The sequence below is a fragment of the Antechinus flavipes genome, chromosome 2, assembly GCF_016432865.1.
Source record: "Antechinus flavipes isolate AdamAnt ecotype Samford, QLD, Australia chromosome 2, AdamAnt_v2, whole genome shotgun sequence".
Classification (NCBI taxonomy): domain Eukaryota; kingdom Metazoa; phylum Chordata; class Mammalia; order Dasyuromorphia; family Dasyuridae; genus Antechinus; species Antechinus flavipes.
This window is the reverse complement of record NC_067399.1, coordinates 510717579-510731266: the sequence shown is the minus strand read 5'-3', so window position 1 is coordinate 510731266 and position 13688 is coordinate 510717579. Positions and strand designations below refer to the sequence as shown.

Sequence of the window (13688 nt, the reverse complement as noted above, 5' to 3'; positions counted from 1 at the left end):
TACTTAACCTAAGGTGGAGGACTGATGTGAGAGTCAAATGCCTGATCCTGGATGAGAGCCCTACCCTGTGGCCCTAGTTTTTTCAACTGTTAAAAACGAGGGGTTGGGGGCTGCGTTCCAGCATTAAATTAATGATGCTAAAATTGTGCCTTTTCAAAAGCTCGCTAAGATTATGAAGTCTTGCTCTTATTTATATCTTGTTCTCTATGCACGAATGAGGGACACAGATGGATTTCCTGTTTTAGGACTATTATGTGGTGATCCTTTGCCCAACGGAAATGGACATTCAGGTGCGTCGGGTTCTGCAGATTCCTCTGTGGTCTCAGAGGGTGATCTATCTCCAGGGTTCAGCTCTAAAGGATCAAGATCTCATGAGAGCCAAGTGAGTATAGAAGCAGGTCAATGGGAAGAAGGGGAGTTTCTTGGAGTGGGGGCAAGTAGACATTTGCTTCCTCCTACCCTCCAAAACTATCATTATTGTCAGGAAAAAAAAGAAAAAGTCTATACTTAAATGAGTTTAATTTAGGGCTTTTTTAACTATTGAAGGCCAAATACAATTAACTTTTGATGATCTGTGCTAGCAAAAGGGAATAACAGTATAGATAATCCCAAAGATAGCATTTTTTTTGGCCTTGATAAATATTCTATTGTGTTTTGGAAGCATTTTTTCTTTCTAATGATAAGAATGTATAAAAAATAATATAAATTCCTTAATCACTAACAAGAAGGCTAAGGCATATGACCTGCTGGGGGACAAGAGAGAAGTCAAAAGAAACCCAAAAATTCCCTATGGTAAGTCCACAATAGGTAACCTATAACTGATTTTCTCTTATAGTCCTTGGCATTTCCTAGGTACACACAAAGGTCTTAATTTACTATATATAAGTGCCCTTTCCCACACAGGTTCTATTGGACACCAAAAATGCATTGTTAGTCATGACCATGATTGCTCTCATTGTAATTCCACTCTGCAAAGCACATTTGTCATAGGAGGATCCTTCTTTAGAAGATGTGAATAATTCATAAATGAAATCTGCTGTGGCCACCTGAGTGAGATACATAAAGTAGACTGAGGAAAATTAAAATTAAACATAAACAGACTGTATTTCTGGCTTCTGATGAGAATTTAATGGGTGGGTCAATCAATGAGAACTACATCAGAAGTTTTCTTTTTGGGGGTCAGCCACAGATTGCCAACTGGCCATGGCCACCCACTGAACCTGGACTTCAGCCATAGTAACCTCCCAGTTATAACCACAGACTGGCCCCCTAATTCTAGGGACAGACTAATCTATGACTAATCTAGAGTCATAGACTAAGCCAGACCCTACTCAACTATCTCACAAATGTTTTAATCACCAGGTGAACTGGATGAGAATGCAAACAATTCATTGTACCTACTTACCCTCATGAAGACAACCAGGTGGCCCAATGGATAGTGCTGGACCTAGAGCATCCTCATGAGTCCAAATCTGGCTTCAGACATTTAGGAACTGGGTGATTCTGGGCAAGTCACTTAACCCTGTCTGTCTCAGTTTCCTCATCTGTAATATGAGTTAGAGACGAAAATTACAAACTACTCTAGGATATTTTCCAAGAAAACCCCAAAAGGAGGTGACCCAAAGTGTTGGGAATGACTAAACAACAGTTCTCCCTCCCAAGAGCTTAGTGGTGTGGGTTAGTACCATTGTCCTTGAATTCAAACTATTCAATCTCTAGGTTACTAGGATAAGTCTAAAATATTGTCTAGGCCCCTCACAAAGGCAAAGACCCCTAGAGAGGGAAACTGTGGAGTTTTTTTTAACTATTAGTGGACTTGGCTCAGGTACTAGTTCTTTGAATTTTATATTTTCTGCCATGTAAAATAAAGCCTGACTATATTTGATGTGTTCTTAGTTTAGATACTTGAATGAGGGCAAAGGGATTCTTTCTTTCTTTTTTAGCTCTACAAAAACCAAACATAAGCTAAATATTTTCAGAGGAAATCCTAGCTAGAGCAAAATGAGTCAAACTGGGATCATTGGATTGTTGCAAGATAGGTGGAAATTGTCTGAATGCAGGATTGTTGAAAATTCCCTAATACTGTACCAGTTCCATGCAAATCCAGACATTTGGTTCTAGGACACAAAGTATGTATATTGGCTGGAATTAAGGCAATAAAAACATGGGGAAATAGGAAAAAAAAGGATGTTCTGCATTTGTAACATATTTGAATGATTACCTTAAAATGAAATGGAGGCTCAGAAAAAGGTCCCCCCTACTTCTGACTAGTGTCATTGTTCTTGAAGGAGAGAAAGTCGGCATATTAAAGATTCATGCTCTTAGTTAGCATAGCCAACAGGCATGTGGCTGGCAATTAGCAGTTCTAAAATTAATTATTTTCATCAAGATTTTCATCTTACCTCTCTGAGAAGTTTTCCCTCCCTACTAAATAAGGTCACTTAGCCTACCCCAATATTTCATTCTTCCCATACTGCAACAGAATGGCTGTCTTGACACATTTCTAATTCAAGCCCCTAAATCCTGAAGGCTGTGTGTGTAGTGCAATGGAAAGAGAGCCATAGATTTCGGAATCAAGGGTTTTGGGAATGGATAATGACTCTTTGGGAATATTATAGAGAAGAGTTTTCAGTATGGGCTGGATTAGATGAGGTCCCTCCCGTCCCCAAAGACTCTGAGATTCTGTGATTCTATAGGCCCATTTCTGCCATTAACTAACTGCATGGCTTTAGGCAAGTTACCCCTAAAGAGGGGTAAGTCTCTAGGCCTTAATTTTCCCCCACAGAATGAGGAAGTTGGACTAAATGGTATCTAAGGTCTTTTGTAGCCAGACATGCTACATTCTGAATTTGCTGTAGCTCACAGGCAGCTTTCTTCCATCTGTAATGTGCTTACAATCTAACTACATTACATTCTCTTTTGTCTCATTTTATCATTGTTTTACATGTATGAACTCCATTTCTCCAACCAGGCTATTAGCCTCTTGAAGGAAAGTAGTATGTCTTCTCCTTGTTATCCCACTGACCCATTAAAGGGCTGCATACGAGGTAGCTGTTCAGGGGCCGTCTGCTGACTCAAGGTGCCATGGATTGAAAGCTAATAGATGATTCATTTTTCTCCAGGATGGACAATGGGGAGGCCTGCTTCATCCTCAGCAGTAGGAATGAAGTGGACCGAACAGCCGCGGTAAGCACCTCCTTTCCATGATGGCATTCACAAAGCCTCCTGGGGGGTAGGGCTGGGCTGGGCTGGGCTGGATGGGCTCTCTAGGAGGGGACACAGGTGGTTGGAAAGCTAAACAGCATCCTCTCCCCTAGGACCACCAGACCATCCTGAGAGCCTGGGCAGTGAAAGATTTTGCTCCCAATTGCCCTCTCTATGTTCAGATTTTGAAGCCAGAGAATAAGTTTCATGTCAAATTTGCTGGTAAGTTTTGGTTTCTAGTTGAAAGATTGAATGTTTCAGTTAAATATTCATTAAGCATCTGTGCTAGGCATTTGGTAAACATTGGAGAACAGATAAAATACCCTCAAGAAGTTTACCATCTAATGGTGGAGACAAAATGCAAACAGTTATGCACCAACATATGCATCACTATGTGTCCTATGTGTCATTATGAATGTCCTAGACCATTAGTGTCTAGCAGAACCCAGGTAACCTCCATGCCATAAATATTGATGATGAAGATGATGATAGTGATGATGATAGCATTTAGATATCCCATCAGTAAAATAGGGTTAAAGTACTTGCACTCCCTCTCATCCACGGCTGCTGTGAGTAAAGCACTTTGCACCCCCTGAAAGTACTCTAGAAATGATAGCTTTGATTGTGTTAGGGTCTCTACATTAGACTTGGGGCTCCATGCCCTGCAATTACCAGTTATGAGACAGTATTTTGTATAGATATTTTGGTCCTTTGGTGACTAGCATTTTGGGGAACAGAACAAAGATTAAATAATTATAGGTATACAAATCTATATATTTAGTCATGTGCACACTACTAAGGGAGCCCAAGTCAGATGGCAGAGAGATAACAGAGCAAGCTAGTGGTTGTCATCTTAGATTGCTAGAGCCATACAACTAAAGCATCCTGAAATCCCAGAGCATAAAACGTCAGAGCTGGAAGGGCTGTGTTATCTTTACGAGAGGAAAGAAATTGAGTATGAGGTGTGGAGGGGACAGTGAGAGAAGCAAAATACTATAAGAAAGAAGATATAATGGAAGAATTCTGCCTCCTGTTTGCCTCCTGGAATATGGACATCTTCTTTTCCCTGGAAATATGTCAGATAACCTTTTGTCTAATATACTAATAGATATAGCCATCTGTAGACTCTAGAGAGAGATAGCTAGATAGCAGCCCATCCAAGAAGGATTTATTGTAGTGGGTGGGACAGTGAACAAGAGTATGTATAAGAACTTGCCTTGCTCTGAAAGTCTGAAATGTGGTGTGTGGATGAGAAGTCACTCCCAGTGGTGGGGCAAGGCTTTTTCTGCTGACCATTTCCCCTCTTTGACACAGACCACGTGGTATGTGAAGAAGAGTGTAAATATGCCATGCTGGCCTTAAATTGCATCTGCCCAGCCACCTCCACCCTCATCACCCTGCTGGTCCATACATCCCGGGGACAGTGAGTATCCAGGTTTGCCTCCAGCTCAACTTTAATCAAGGAGTTTTCTGCAAGAAGGGTGTTTGCAGGGCTATTCTCAAAGACTGTAACTTTCATCAAAAGGACCGGAGCTAATGCCAAGAGCACTGTGACTGTTTCTGGTCAGTTATCTGAAGTTTGGGGGACTGGCAGATGAGACCTCTTCAATCTGACTTGGCAGATAGAATGATCTTCCAATGGTGGAAATGAGGCAATGAGACTAGAGAGATCTTTGTAAATATGTAGGCTTTGTCAATGCCCTTCAAATCATGCCATTGATGAGAAAGACCATCCCTAGAGGTGTGGGTTTCTGCTAAGGTAGAATGTACTCTATTCCTACCTCCCATCTATTGTGGGCTTTATATGTCCCTCCCCCTTGCGCCCCCCTCCAGTCCTAAGCACCTTGACCAGCTTTAATGGACAGGCCTGGTCTCTGGCTTTGTCCCTAGGGAAGGTCAGGATTCACCGGAGCAGTGGCAGCGGATGTACGGCCGATGCTCAGGGAATGAAGTTTATCATATCCGAATGGGAGACAGCAAGTTCTTCATGGAGTATGAAGGCAAGAGCTTCACCTATGCAGCCTTCCACGCCCACAAAAAGTGAGAGGAGAGGCAGGGTCCCCTGGGGGTTGGGGGGTAAGTAAGGGACTAAGTGGAAGTAGCCACCACCTCCATGGGGTTGAGGAGGGGGCAGTGCTTGCAAGGAGTTTCATAGGTCTTTCTCTCTCTCTCTCTCTGTCCTCTCTCTCTCTCTCTCTTTCTCTCTCTCCTCTCTCTCTCTCTCTCTCTCTCTCTCTCTCTCTCTCTCTCTCTCTCTCTCTCTCTCTCTCTCTCTGTGTTAGGAGAAGGAAGGATATTTACCTTGTTTCTTAGGCTAAATACCCTCTCCTCTCCCTCATTCTTGCTTTTTTTCTTATTCATTCTTCTCCATTTCCCCAAGAAGTGGGAAAGAGAAGGGGGAGCAAAGTCCAGCCCATGAAATCATCAGGTCACAGATGAAAAAAATGTAGTCATCTAGTGCAACGATTTTGCTTTATAAGGGAGGAAATGTTCAAGAACAGACAAATAGTGAGCAGCAGAGCCAGGAATAAAACTCAGGTCCCTGACACCAAATATAATGTGCTGGGTTTTTGTTTTTTTTCCAAGATTATATATTGGATCTTAGAATCTTAGAATGTCAGAAATGGAAGGCACCGAAAGGGCCTTCTTTTCCAATCTGATTTTCCCAGGAGGAAACTGAAGTCCAGAGAAAGGAAATGGCTTTACCCAAAGTCATATGGAGCCAAGATCAGAAATTTGATCTCCTGACCACTGGCCCAAGTTTGCTGTGCTCTACATGATATCTTCCCAAACCCCAATGCACTTCTACCATCAGGAGAAGAGCCTTCAGTGAATAGTCTGGGTACCCAAGACTGAATCCCATACTGACATTTACAAACCTTAAATCACTTGGAGGATGCTCTTCTTGCTCTTGTCATTATCATTGCTTTGCTATTATTTCTCTTATTATCTGGGAAATCCAGTCCTTAAACCTTGACTAGAAAAATCATCAGTGACTCAAGGGCATGTAGCTTAAAGAAAAGAACTGTTTTCCTTTAAGTGAGACTCTCAGAAAGAAAGAAAAGCTCCCTGGGGTTTTTTGTCTGTCCCTCCATTAGGAGAGTGAGTGCGAGAGATGGGGTTTTCAGGTTGCCTTCTGAGCCCTGCGGCGGGGGACGGGAAGCAAGCACCCCCTTTATGAGGCTGGCCTTGACTGCCTTGCTATTGTGTCTGCCCTAGATACGGCGTGTGCCTGATCGGGCTGAAGCGGGAGGAGAATAAAAGCATCTTGCTTAACCCAGGCCCCCGGCACATCATGGCTGCCTCAGACACCTGCTTCTATATCAACATCACCAAGGAGGAGAACTCAGCCTTCATCTTCAAGCAGGAAGAGAAGCAGAAGAGGCAGGGCTTCTCGGGGAGAGGCCTCTACGACGGGCCCTCCCGGCTGCCGGTCCACAGCATCATTGCTTCCATGGGTGAGGGGGGCCCGTCTCGCCCAGAAGGGCAGAACTGACCCCAGGTTAGGCAAAACAGGAGGTCGCCCACAGGAGGCGAGGCCCTGACTAGTGAGCTCCCAAATTGCTCTCCTGCCCAGTCTTCCAGGGTCTAAAACTTCACCAGTAAGGACTGATTCCTTTGGCTTGAGTCAGACAGTTTCTTGTTAAAATACAAAAAAAGTTTCTTGTTAAAAAATGTTAAACTCCCACAAACTGACTTTGACTAATGAAGGCCATTGTTATAGCTTATTGCAATGGAAAAAATCTGTACTTGGAGTCAGATTTTAGCTCTACTATCTATTAGCCTGGGCAAATCCCTTCCTATTTTGTTGTTTATAAAATTGACAACAATTATTGTACTACTTAACATCACAAGGTTGCTATGAGGAAAACACTAGATAGGCATTATTGTTATCATTAATGAGCTGTTAACATCTACTGGCATGAATGAGGAAAAAGATTATTTCTATCTAAGTGCAGCTTTATTCAAGAGGAAACCAATAATATGTAACTTTTAATAGATGAATGAAGAGCAGGAGGGAGGCACTGGAGCAGGAGATCTTGCTGAAGAGAGCAGACAATAGTCAGAAACCCTGAGCAGGTTCTTGGAGAAAGAAGAGAGATAAAGTAAAATGAAAGGACATCAAAAATATAATTAATCAATTTTACACTTTTACAGAGAGTTGAACAAGCTGAATTCAATTTCAGTTTCTTCTCTTTATTTCCATGAGTCCCCAGGTGCCATCCAGTTCCTCAAAAGGAGGAACAACTGCTTTCCTTCTCCTGATTCCTAGACGTCCACTCCCACATAGCTACAGGTATCTAGCTGCCATGATAAGGAGAGACAAACAAAGGAGGACAATTATTGTGATCTCAAGATCTAGGAAAGATCATGCAAGGAGAGAGGAATAAAGTTTGCTGAGATGCAGGTTGGAAGGGGGAAAAATGAACATTTAAAGAACAGTAGGGGCACTGAAGTGATTGGAAATTGGGAGAATTGGTTCTAGGACTGGCTTGACCAGTCACATCATGTGAGTTTGAATAAGTAACTTCCTTAGTTTCAGTTTTCTCATCTTAAAAGAAGGTAAAATACTTGCACCCAAGGTCTTCTCTAAAGACCTCTATAGTTTCTCTAAGCTTAGTGTTGCTAGGAGTCTTTAATCAGAGAAGAAAATTTGTCTCATTCTCCAAATCCTAATTTCCAGAACTGGAGCAAGTAGGAAAGCTTGAATATTGGAACTAGATGTTGAAGACCACATTCTGTTCTACTTCAATCTATAAGGAGAAAAACTTAGAGGGATTTTCTCAGGCTATGAGTATTAGGAGGCTCCAAATGAGTTGAGTTAAATCCTGGAATGGCAGCAAAGTTAAGGCAGGATTGAGAATGTCCCAGATCATGCTTTGGTAGCCTCTGTCCTGGCCAGCAGAGGTCCAGTATAGTCTATTATAGGCTCACTATTGATTTTATCTAGTGGAAGAACACCGGACTTGGAGTGTGGAAGCCTCAAGCCTGGCCCTGACATTTCAGAGATGTGTAAACACAGGAAAGTCACTTCTCATTTCTCTAAGCCTCAATTTTCTCATCTTTAAAATGGGAGTGATAGTAACATTTGGTGTAGTTGCTCTGCAGAACTATTATGAATAGAGTGCTTTAGTGACTTTAAATTACTATGAATGTTCACTACTGGTGTCATTTTTGCTCTGGGATTTTCACAAAAGTCCTATTGTGATGTTATAGCATAGCATGCAAGTGACTCTCTGTTCTATGGGAATTCATTCTGAGAGGCTATACCAACCTGGAAAGACTTCATATAGGGGTCTAATGATAAGATTTATGTGGCTGTCATCTAAGGCTTTGCCTGGTTAAGTTTAGATCACACTGGTCACATAATGATGAAGTTTTCTGGTCATATTAATTTCTAAAGTCCTTGTAAGCAGGAGAGAAGTCACAATCTGATCTGCATCATGGAGGAGGAGGGGGATTTTACTACTACTAATGATAATTATAGCTAACATTTATATAGTCCTCTAGGGTTTGATTCTCCCAATGTGAGAAGTGCTATTTTTATCCCCATCTCACAAATGAGCCATGTGAAGCTGACAGAGACTGAATGACTTTGTTCAGTGTTAGTACTTTCTTGGTACTGTTACTTGGAGCAAGAGTCAAACTTCTCTTTCTAACTTGGAGTAGACAGTGTCTGAATCAACCCAGATAGACTACATCGACTTCCTGTAAGCAGTCAGCCATCTCAGTTCAGGGAGCCAGTCAGAGAAAACCATAGCCTTTGAAGCTTGTTGTGGCCCACCACAAGAAGTATAGAGAAAACCTCTTTAAAGTCATGAAGTTGCATCCCTAGGAGAAAAAAGAACTGAGTGCATGGAAAGAGCACTCATGCTCCAGAGAGCAGTTGCTATGAGGAATTATTCTTAGTTCTAGTATCAGGATTTTGGAGTGGCTTATACATTGCTGTTTAGATCTTAATAGTTCTTCACCTGTAGCCATAGCAATCATTTCATGCATAGCAAGAACAATGTTGAAGCTTCCAGGAGAGTTTGGTTTTGACAATAAGTAAATCTGTAAATACATGAAGTGGAATCTGTTCAAAAGAGAAAAAATATCAATAATTTTTAGGGAGGAAAAAATGGAGGGGCATAGATTGAGTTTGTTTTGTTTATTGTCAACTTCAAACCAAATGGTTCTTCACATTCATCAAAATAGAATCATAAAATGTGAGAACTTAAAGGACCCTAGAGATTGTCCCATGTTTGCACATATGTACATGAGTGCACACACGCACACACACACACAACACACCCCATGTGAAAAAGAAACTGGGACTTGGAGGAGAAATTACTTCCCTTGATCATAAAGTTCTTAAATAATAGAACAGAGAACACCATCAGCACCAATGAGGAGAATGCCAGCCAGTTCTTGCCCTTCCATGACAATGGTGAAGGGCTAAAGATTACTGAATGCTATAACTCATACAAAAAAACATTGTAACCATTAGCTTCATTGCCCACTCCCTTACAAACCAAACTATTTCCAAGCAGTTCATGATATTACAGAAAGAGCTGAAAGGGCTATGAGAAACCATTTTACAAATGGGGAAACTACAACCTAGAAATGAAAAGCGATTTGCTCCAGTCAGTGCCAAAACTGATAGAAGAAAACAGATCCCTCTCTTCCCAGTCCAATGTTCTTCCTACTACATCACCCAGGTTCTCCTACAGAGAATGAAAAGTCCACTAAGGCCTTTTTGTAGGGGAGTAACCAGGTAATAACCAGGTAATACCTTGCAAGGCAGAGATTAGTCTGGTGGTTTCAGGAAGGACTGAAGCTGGGAGGGTAGAGCCCAGAGGCCACAAGATGGGTTTCACCTCCCTCTCCGTTTTTAGTATCTGAAAGAACATTGAGGAAAAGAATGTCTTGACATTAGATGGATTCCAAGTGCCTCTTGGTCCAAACCTAGACCCATGCTTGGTATCTTACCACATCATTCCCTCCAACACTTTATGTGCTTGTCAATATGGCCTGGAGCCATCAGACCATGGAACAGAGGCAGGAGGGGAGCAGCTGCCCATGTTCTACCCAAATTAGGTGCACATTATACACAATTATACTCCCATCAGGGAGCTTCCTAAATTGACTTCCAAGAAACAGAAGTGGTCAGGCAGAGTGACAGACTCTTCCATGACAATGCTGGCCAGAAGCACCAAACCAGCTGCTTTCTGATCTGAATGGACACAGCCTGGAGACTGACTGCCGAGAAGCTGGCTCTCAGGCTAGTTGAATAGAGTACAAATCATTCTTTGGATAAAGTGAATTGGAAGAGTCAACCCAGGACCTGCGGTATCTCCCCTCCTTCTCATGCTAGGGGGGCAGGCAAGAACTTAGAGAGGCAGCAGGTGGTGTTTCCACCAGCAGGCTAAAGACCTGAGGCTCGTAGGAAGTCCACAATGATGCCCTTCCTGCCAGCAGCAAGGCAACAGCTTGTGACTTGTGGTTCTTCCCTTCTATGCCCACCTCTTCTATCCCAGGATGCCAATTCTCAAACTACAAGACGTAGCTCTAGAAAGGAATTCAATTCATTTAAGGGCATCGTTCATGATTGCAAACACTGAGGCTCACCCAGAAAGGTTATGTTTATTGTCACCTGATCTCACCTTCATAAACATATTGGGAAGAGATGAATTGCCAGAATGTAAGTGACTCTGGATCTATAACCCCAAGGGAAAATTCTTGCTGGAGAACTAGATAAATTCATTGTTGCCAGTAGGCTACTGAGAAAAGGCTAAGGGGCAACTCTTAGGTAGCATCTGCCTATTTGACCAAGATGGGTCTACAGGTTGAAGGAAAGAAAAGATAATAATATAGATTTAATAATGAACTATAGAACAATTGCCCTCATTGAATCTATGGGTGTCCCATATCACCCCCCCAACTTTATATCTCACCATATACATATAATGGGTATCTCAATTCCCCTCTATATCTCACCACAATAGTATGTGACAAATAATTTGTAATGAGGTCCTTTGGGTATTTTAATAGTTCAGTCTCCTTTCCTGGGGTCTAAAACAAGTCCAATTCTGGACAGCCAAGAATATTACAGTGATAATTCAGGAAATTATAGTTAAAAGGAGAAAACTCTTCTTTTTCTGAGAAATACCCAGATCTTCATTAAAATTCAACTCGTAACCGGTATGTGGCCAGGAAGTAGGTCTTTTTATTGAGTAAATGAAATCTAGAAAGAGGGAAGTAGTTGGGATCCTTGAAATGTCCCCCAGAGAACAGGATCTGTGTAAATTAATCCGGGAATGTTGATGGACAGGACAAGGGAATGGGAATGAACAAGGAAAGCCCTACTGCGACACTTGGTGGCCAATGAGTTAGTTTATTCTACTTCTTTCCAGGTACAGTAGCCATGGATTTGCAGAGCACTGATTGCCGACCCACAAACAACAGCAAACTCACACTGCCCACAGAAAACGGGTCCAGCAGCCGCAGGCCCAGCATCGCCCCAGTCCTGGAGCTAGCGGACACCTCTTCCCTCCTCCCCTGTGACCTCCTCAGTGACCAGTCGGAGGACGAGATGACACCGTCTGACGACGAGGGACTCACGGTGGTAGAGTAAGTGTGGCATTTAGCCCAGGGGCCACCCGCTGAGGTTTCCTCTTATCTCTGAAGACCTCCCTGTAATTAGCTAGACTCTCCATTAAGCTCTGTCATGTCATTAATTGAGCTGCCTCTGCTGTTGGTTCTGTAAACACACAGCCATTGATGAAAGTCCCACTCATTCCCCAGCAGGGAATAAAGAAGAAAAATGGGTTAATTGTTAATTATGGATTTTTTTCCTACGAATTAATCTTGAACTTATTTAAGAGACACTAAGTATCTTTTTTTTAAAGTGTCTTGGAGACATAGAAACTGTAGGCGAGGAAGAGAGACAATTGTGAGCAATATAAATTTAAAATTGGGGGAGGTGGGGGAGAACTGAGATGAGAAATCGGGAAAAACATAAAATGTCTGATCCACAGAAGAGGCATTTAAGATTTTTATGAGGCTGACTGCAAGTCAGGTTTCAGCTGTGTTGCAGTTTATCATGGAGGAAAAAAAAAGTTCATTCCTAGGGCAGCAATGGAAAGGGAGTGATTAAATGGTTTTAACAAATGTGTAAAAACAGCACATAGAATTTAAAGATGGAAGAGACTTTGTTGTTGTTCAGTCATTTCAGTTAAGTCCAACTCCTTATGACCATTTGGGTTTTTCTGGGCAAAGATACTGGAATAGTTTGTCATTGCCTTCTCCAGCTCATTTTACAGAAGAGGAAATTGAGGCAAGCAGGGGTAAGTGACTCATCCAGGGTCATACACCTAGGAAGTGTCTGCAGCTGGAAGAGTCTTCCTGATTCTAGTCCTGGAGCTCTATACAGTATGGCAGCACCTAGCTGCCCTGGAAGAAACTTTGGGGATCACCTATTCTAACTCTCTCATTTTGCCAAAGATGAAACTGAAGGCCAGAGAGGAGAAATGATTTGCCTAAAGTCATACAGTCAATGAGTAACAGGGGCAGGACTGAACCCAAGGTCTCTTGATTCCAAATTCAGTGTTTTTTCCCATGCAATAAGAGACATCAGAATGAATGAATGAATGATTACTGTTGTAGATAAGTCCTAAGTAGGGCGCTAATGCTCTAAATTGCTGCTTATTATCTAATAAAAGTGGCTCTTCTAGATTATCTAGAATTCTAAAGAATAATGTCAGTCTTTGTTTCTTCTAAGACAATTGCCAATGAGTTAGACAAATGATTATAGGAGGGACTAGGAAATCCCTGAATGAAGAAATCCCCTCTACCATTGCAAGGCAAAATTTTCCCTATAAGTCACAGTCTTAGAGAGTTGCCTCAAATTGGCCAATGACTTGTCCAGGATTCACAGCCAGTCTTTATCAGAAGTGGGATCAATAAGATCTTCCTGGCTTCAATGCTGGCCCTCTATCCTCTACACTAATGCTATCAAACTCAAACAGAAACAGGGCCACTAAACTATTCAGAAGGATCCCTGTGGGCCACATATTGACTTGGAAAACCACAAGTAAACATTATCCATGTTCTAATGTATTTTTATTTTGTTAAATATTTCCCAACTGCATTTTACTCTGGCTCTGCTGCATTGGGGAGTAATCGTGGGCCACACATATATTTATTTCATTTGTCTGTTCTACACATTGGCTACATGGTCCTCACTCTATATTAATTTTTTCTAGGTTACTGGTCATCATCCTTTCATTAGCTGTATAAGCAGGAACATTTTGTACCTGTTATGTTGTTCTCCCTTTAAGATAAATAATAATCATACTCTCTTAAATCTGTATAAGGTTTAATATTTCTCAAATATCTCAGAAATGCTGATCTTATGGAAACATAAAAATGGGAACTGAAGGAATCAAATGACTTGCCAAGTGTAAGGGCAAATAGCAGAGCCAAGACTCAAATTCAGATCC

General features: G+C 41.8%; 1 protein-coding gene across 2 annotated transcripts in view; it reads left to right on the top strand.

Annotated features, from left to right (window-relative positions):
- Positions 1–13688, top strand: part of KCNT1 (potassium sodium-activated channel subfamily T member 1) — a 131303-nt gene that overhangs the window by 76425 nt on the left and 41190 nt on the right. For both annotated transcript variants that reach the window (XM_051980356.1, XM_051980355.1), the window contains exons 13-19: positions 246–382; positions 3123–3186; positions 3318–3426; positions 4519–4627; positions 5095–5244; positions 6424–6662; positions 11601–11817. In XM_051980356.1, the coding sequence (XP_051836316.1) occupies positions 246–382; positions 3123–3186; positions 3318–3426; positions 4519–4627; positions 5095–5244; positions 6424–6662; positions 11601–11817 (1025 nt within the window). The remainder of the gene's footprint in view (positions 1–245; positions 383–3122; positions 3187–3317; positions 3427–4518; positions 4628–5094; positions 5245–6423; positions 6663–11600; positions 11818–13688) is intronic.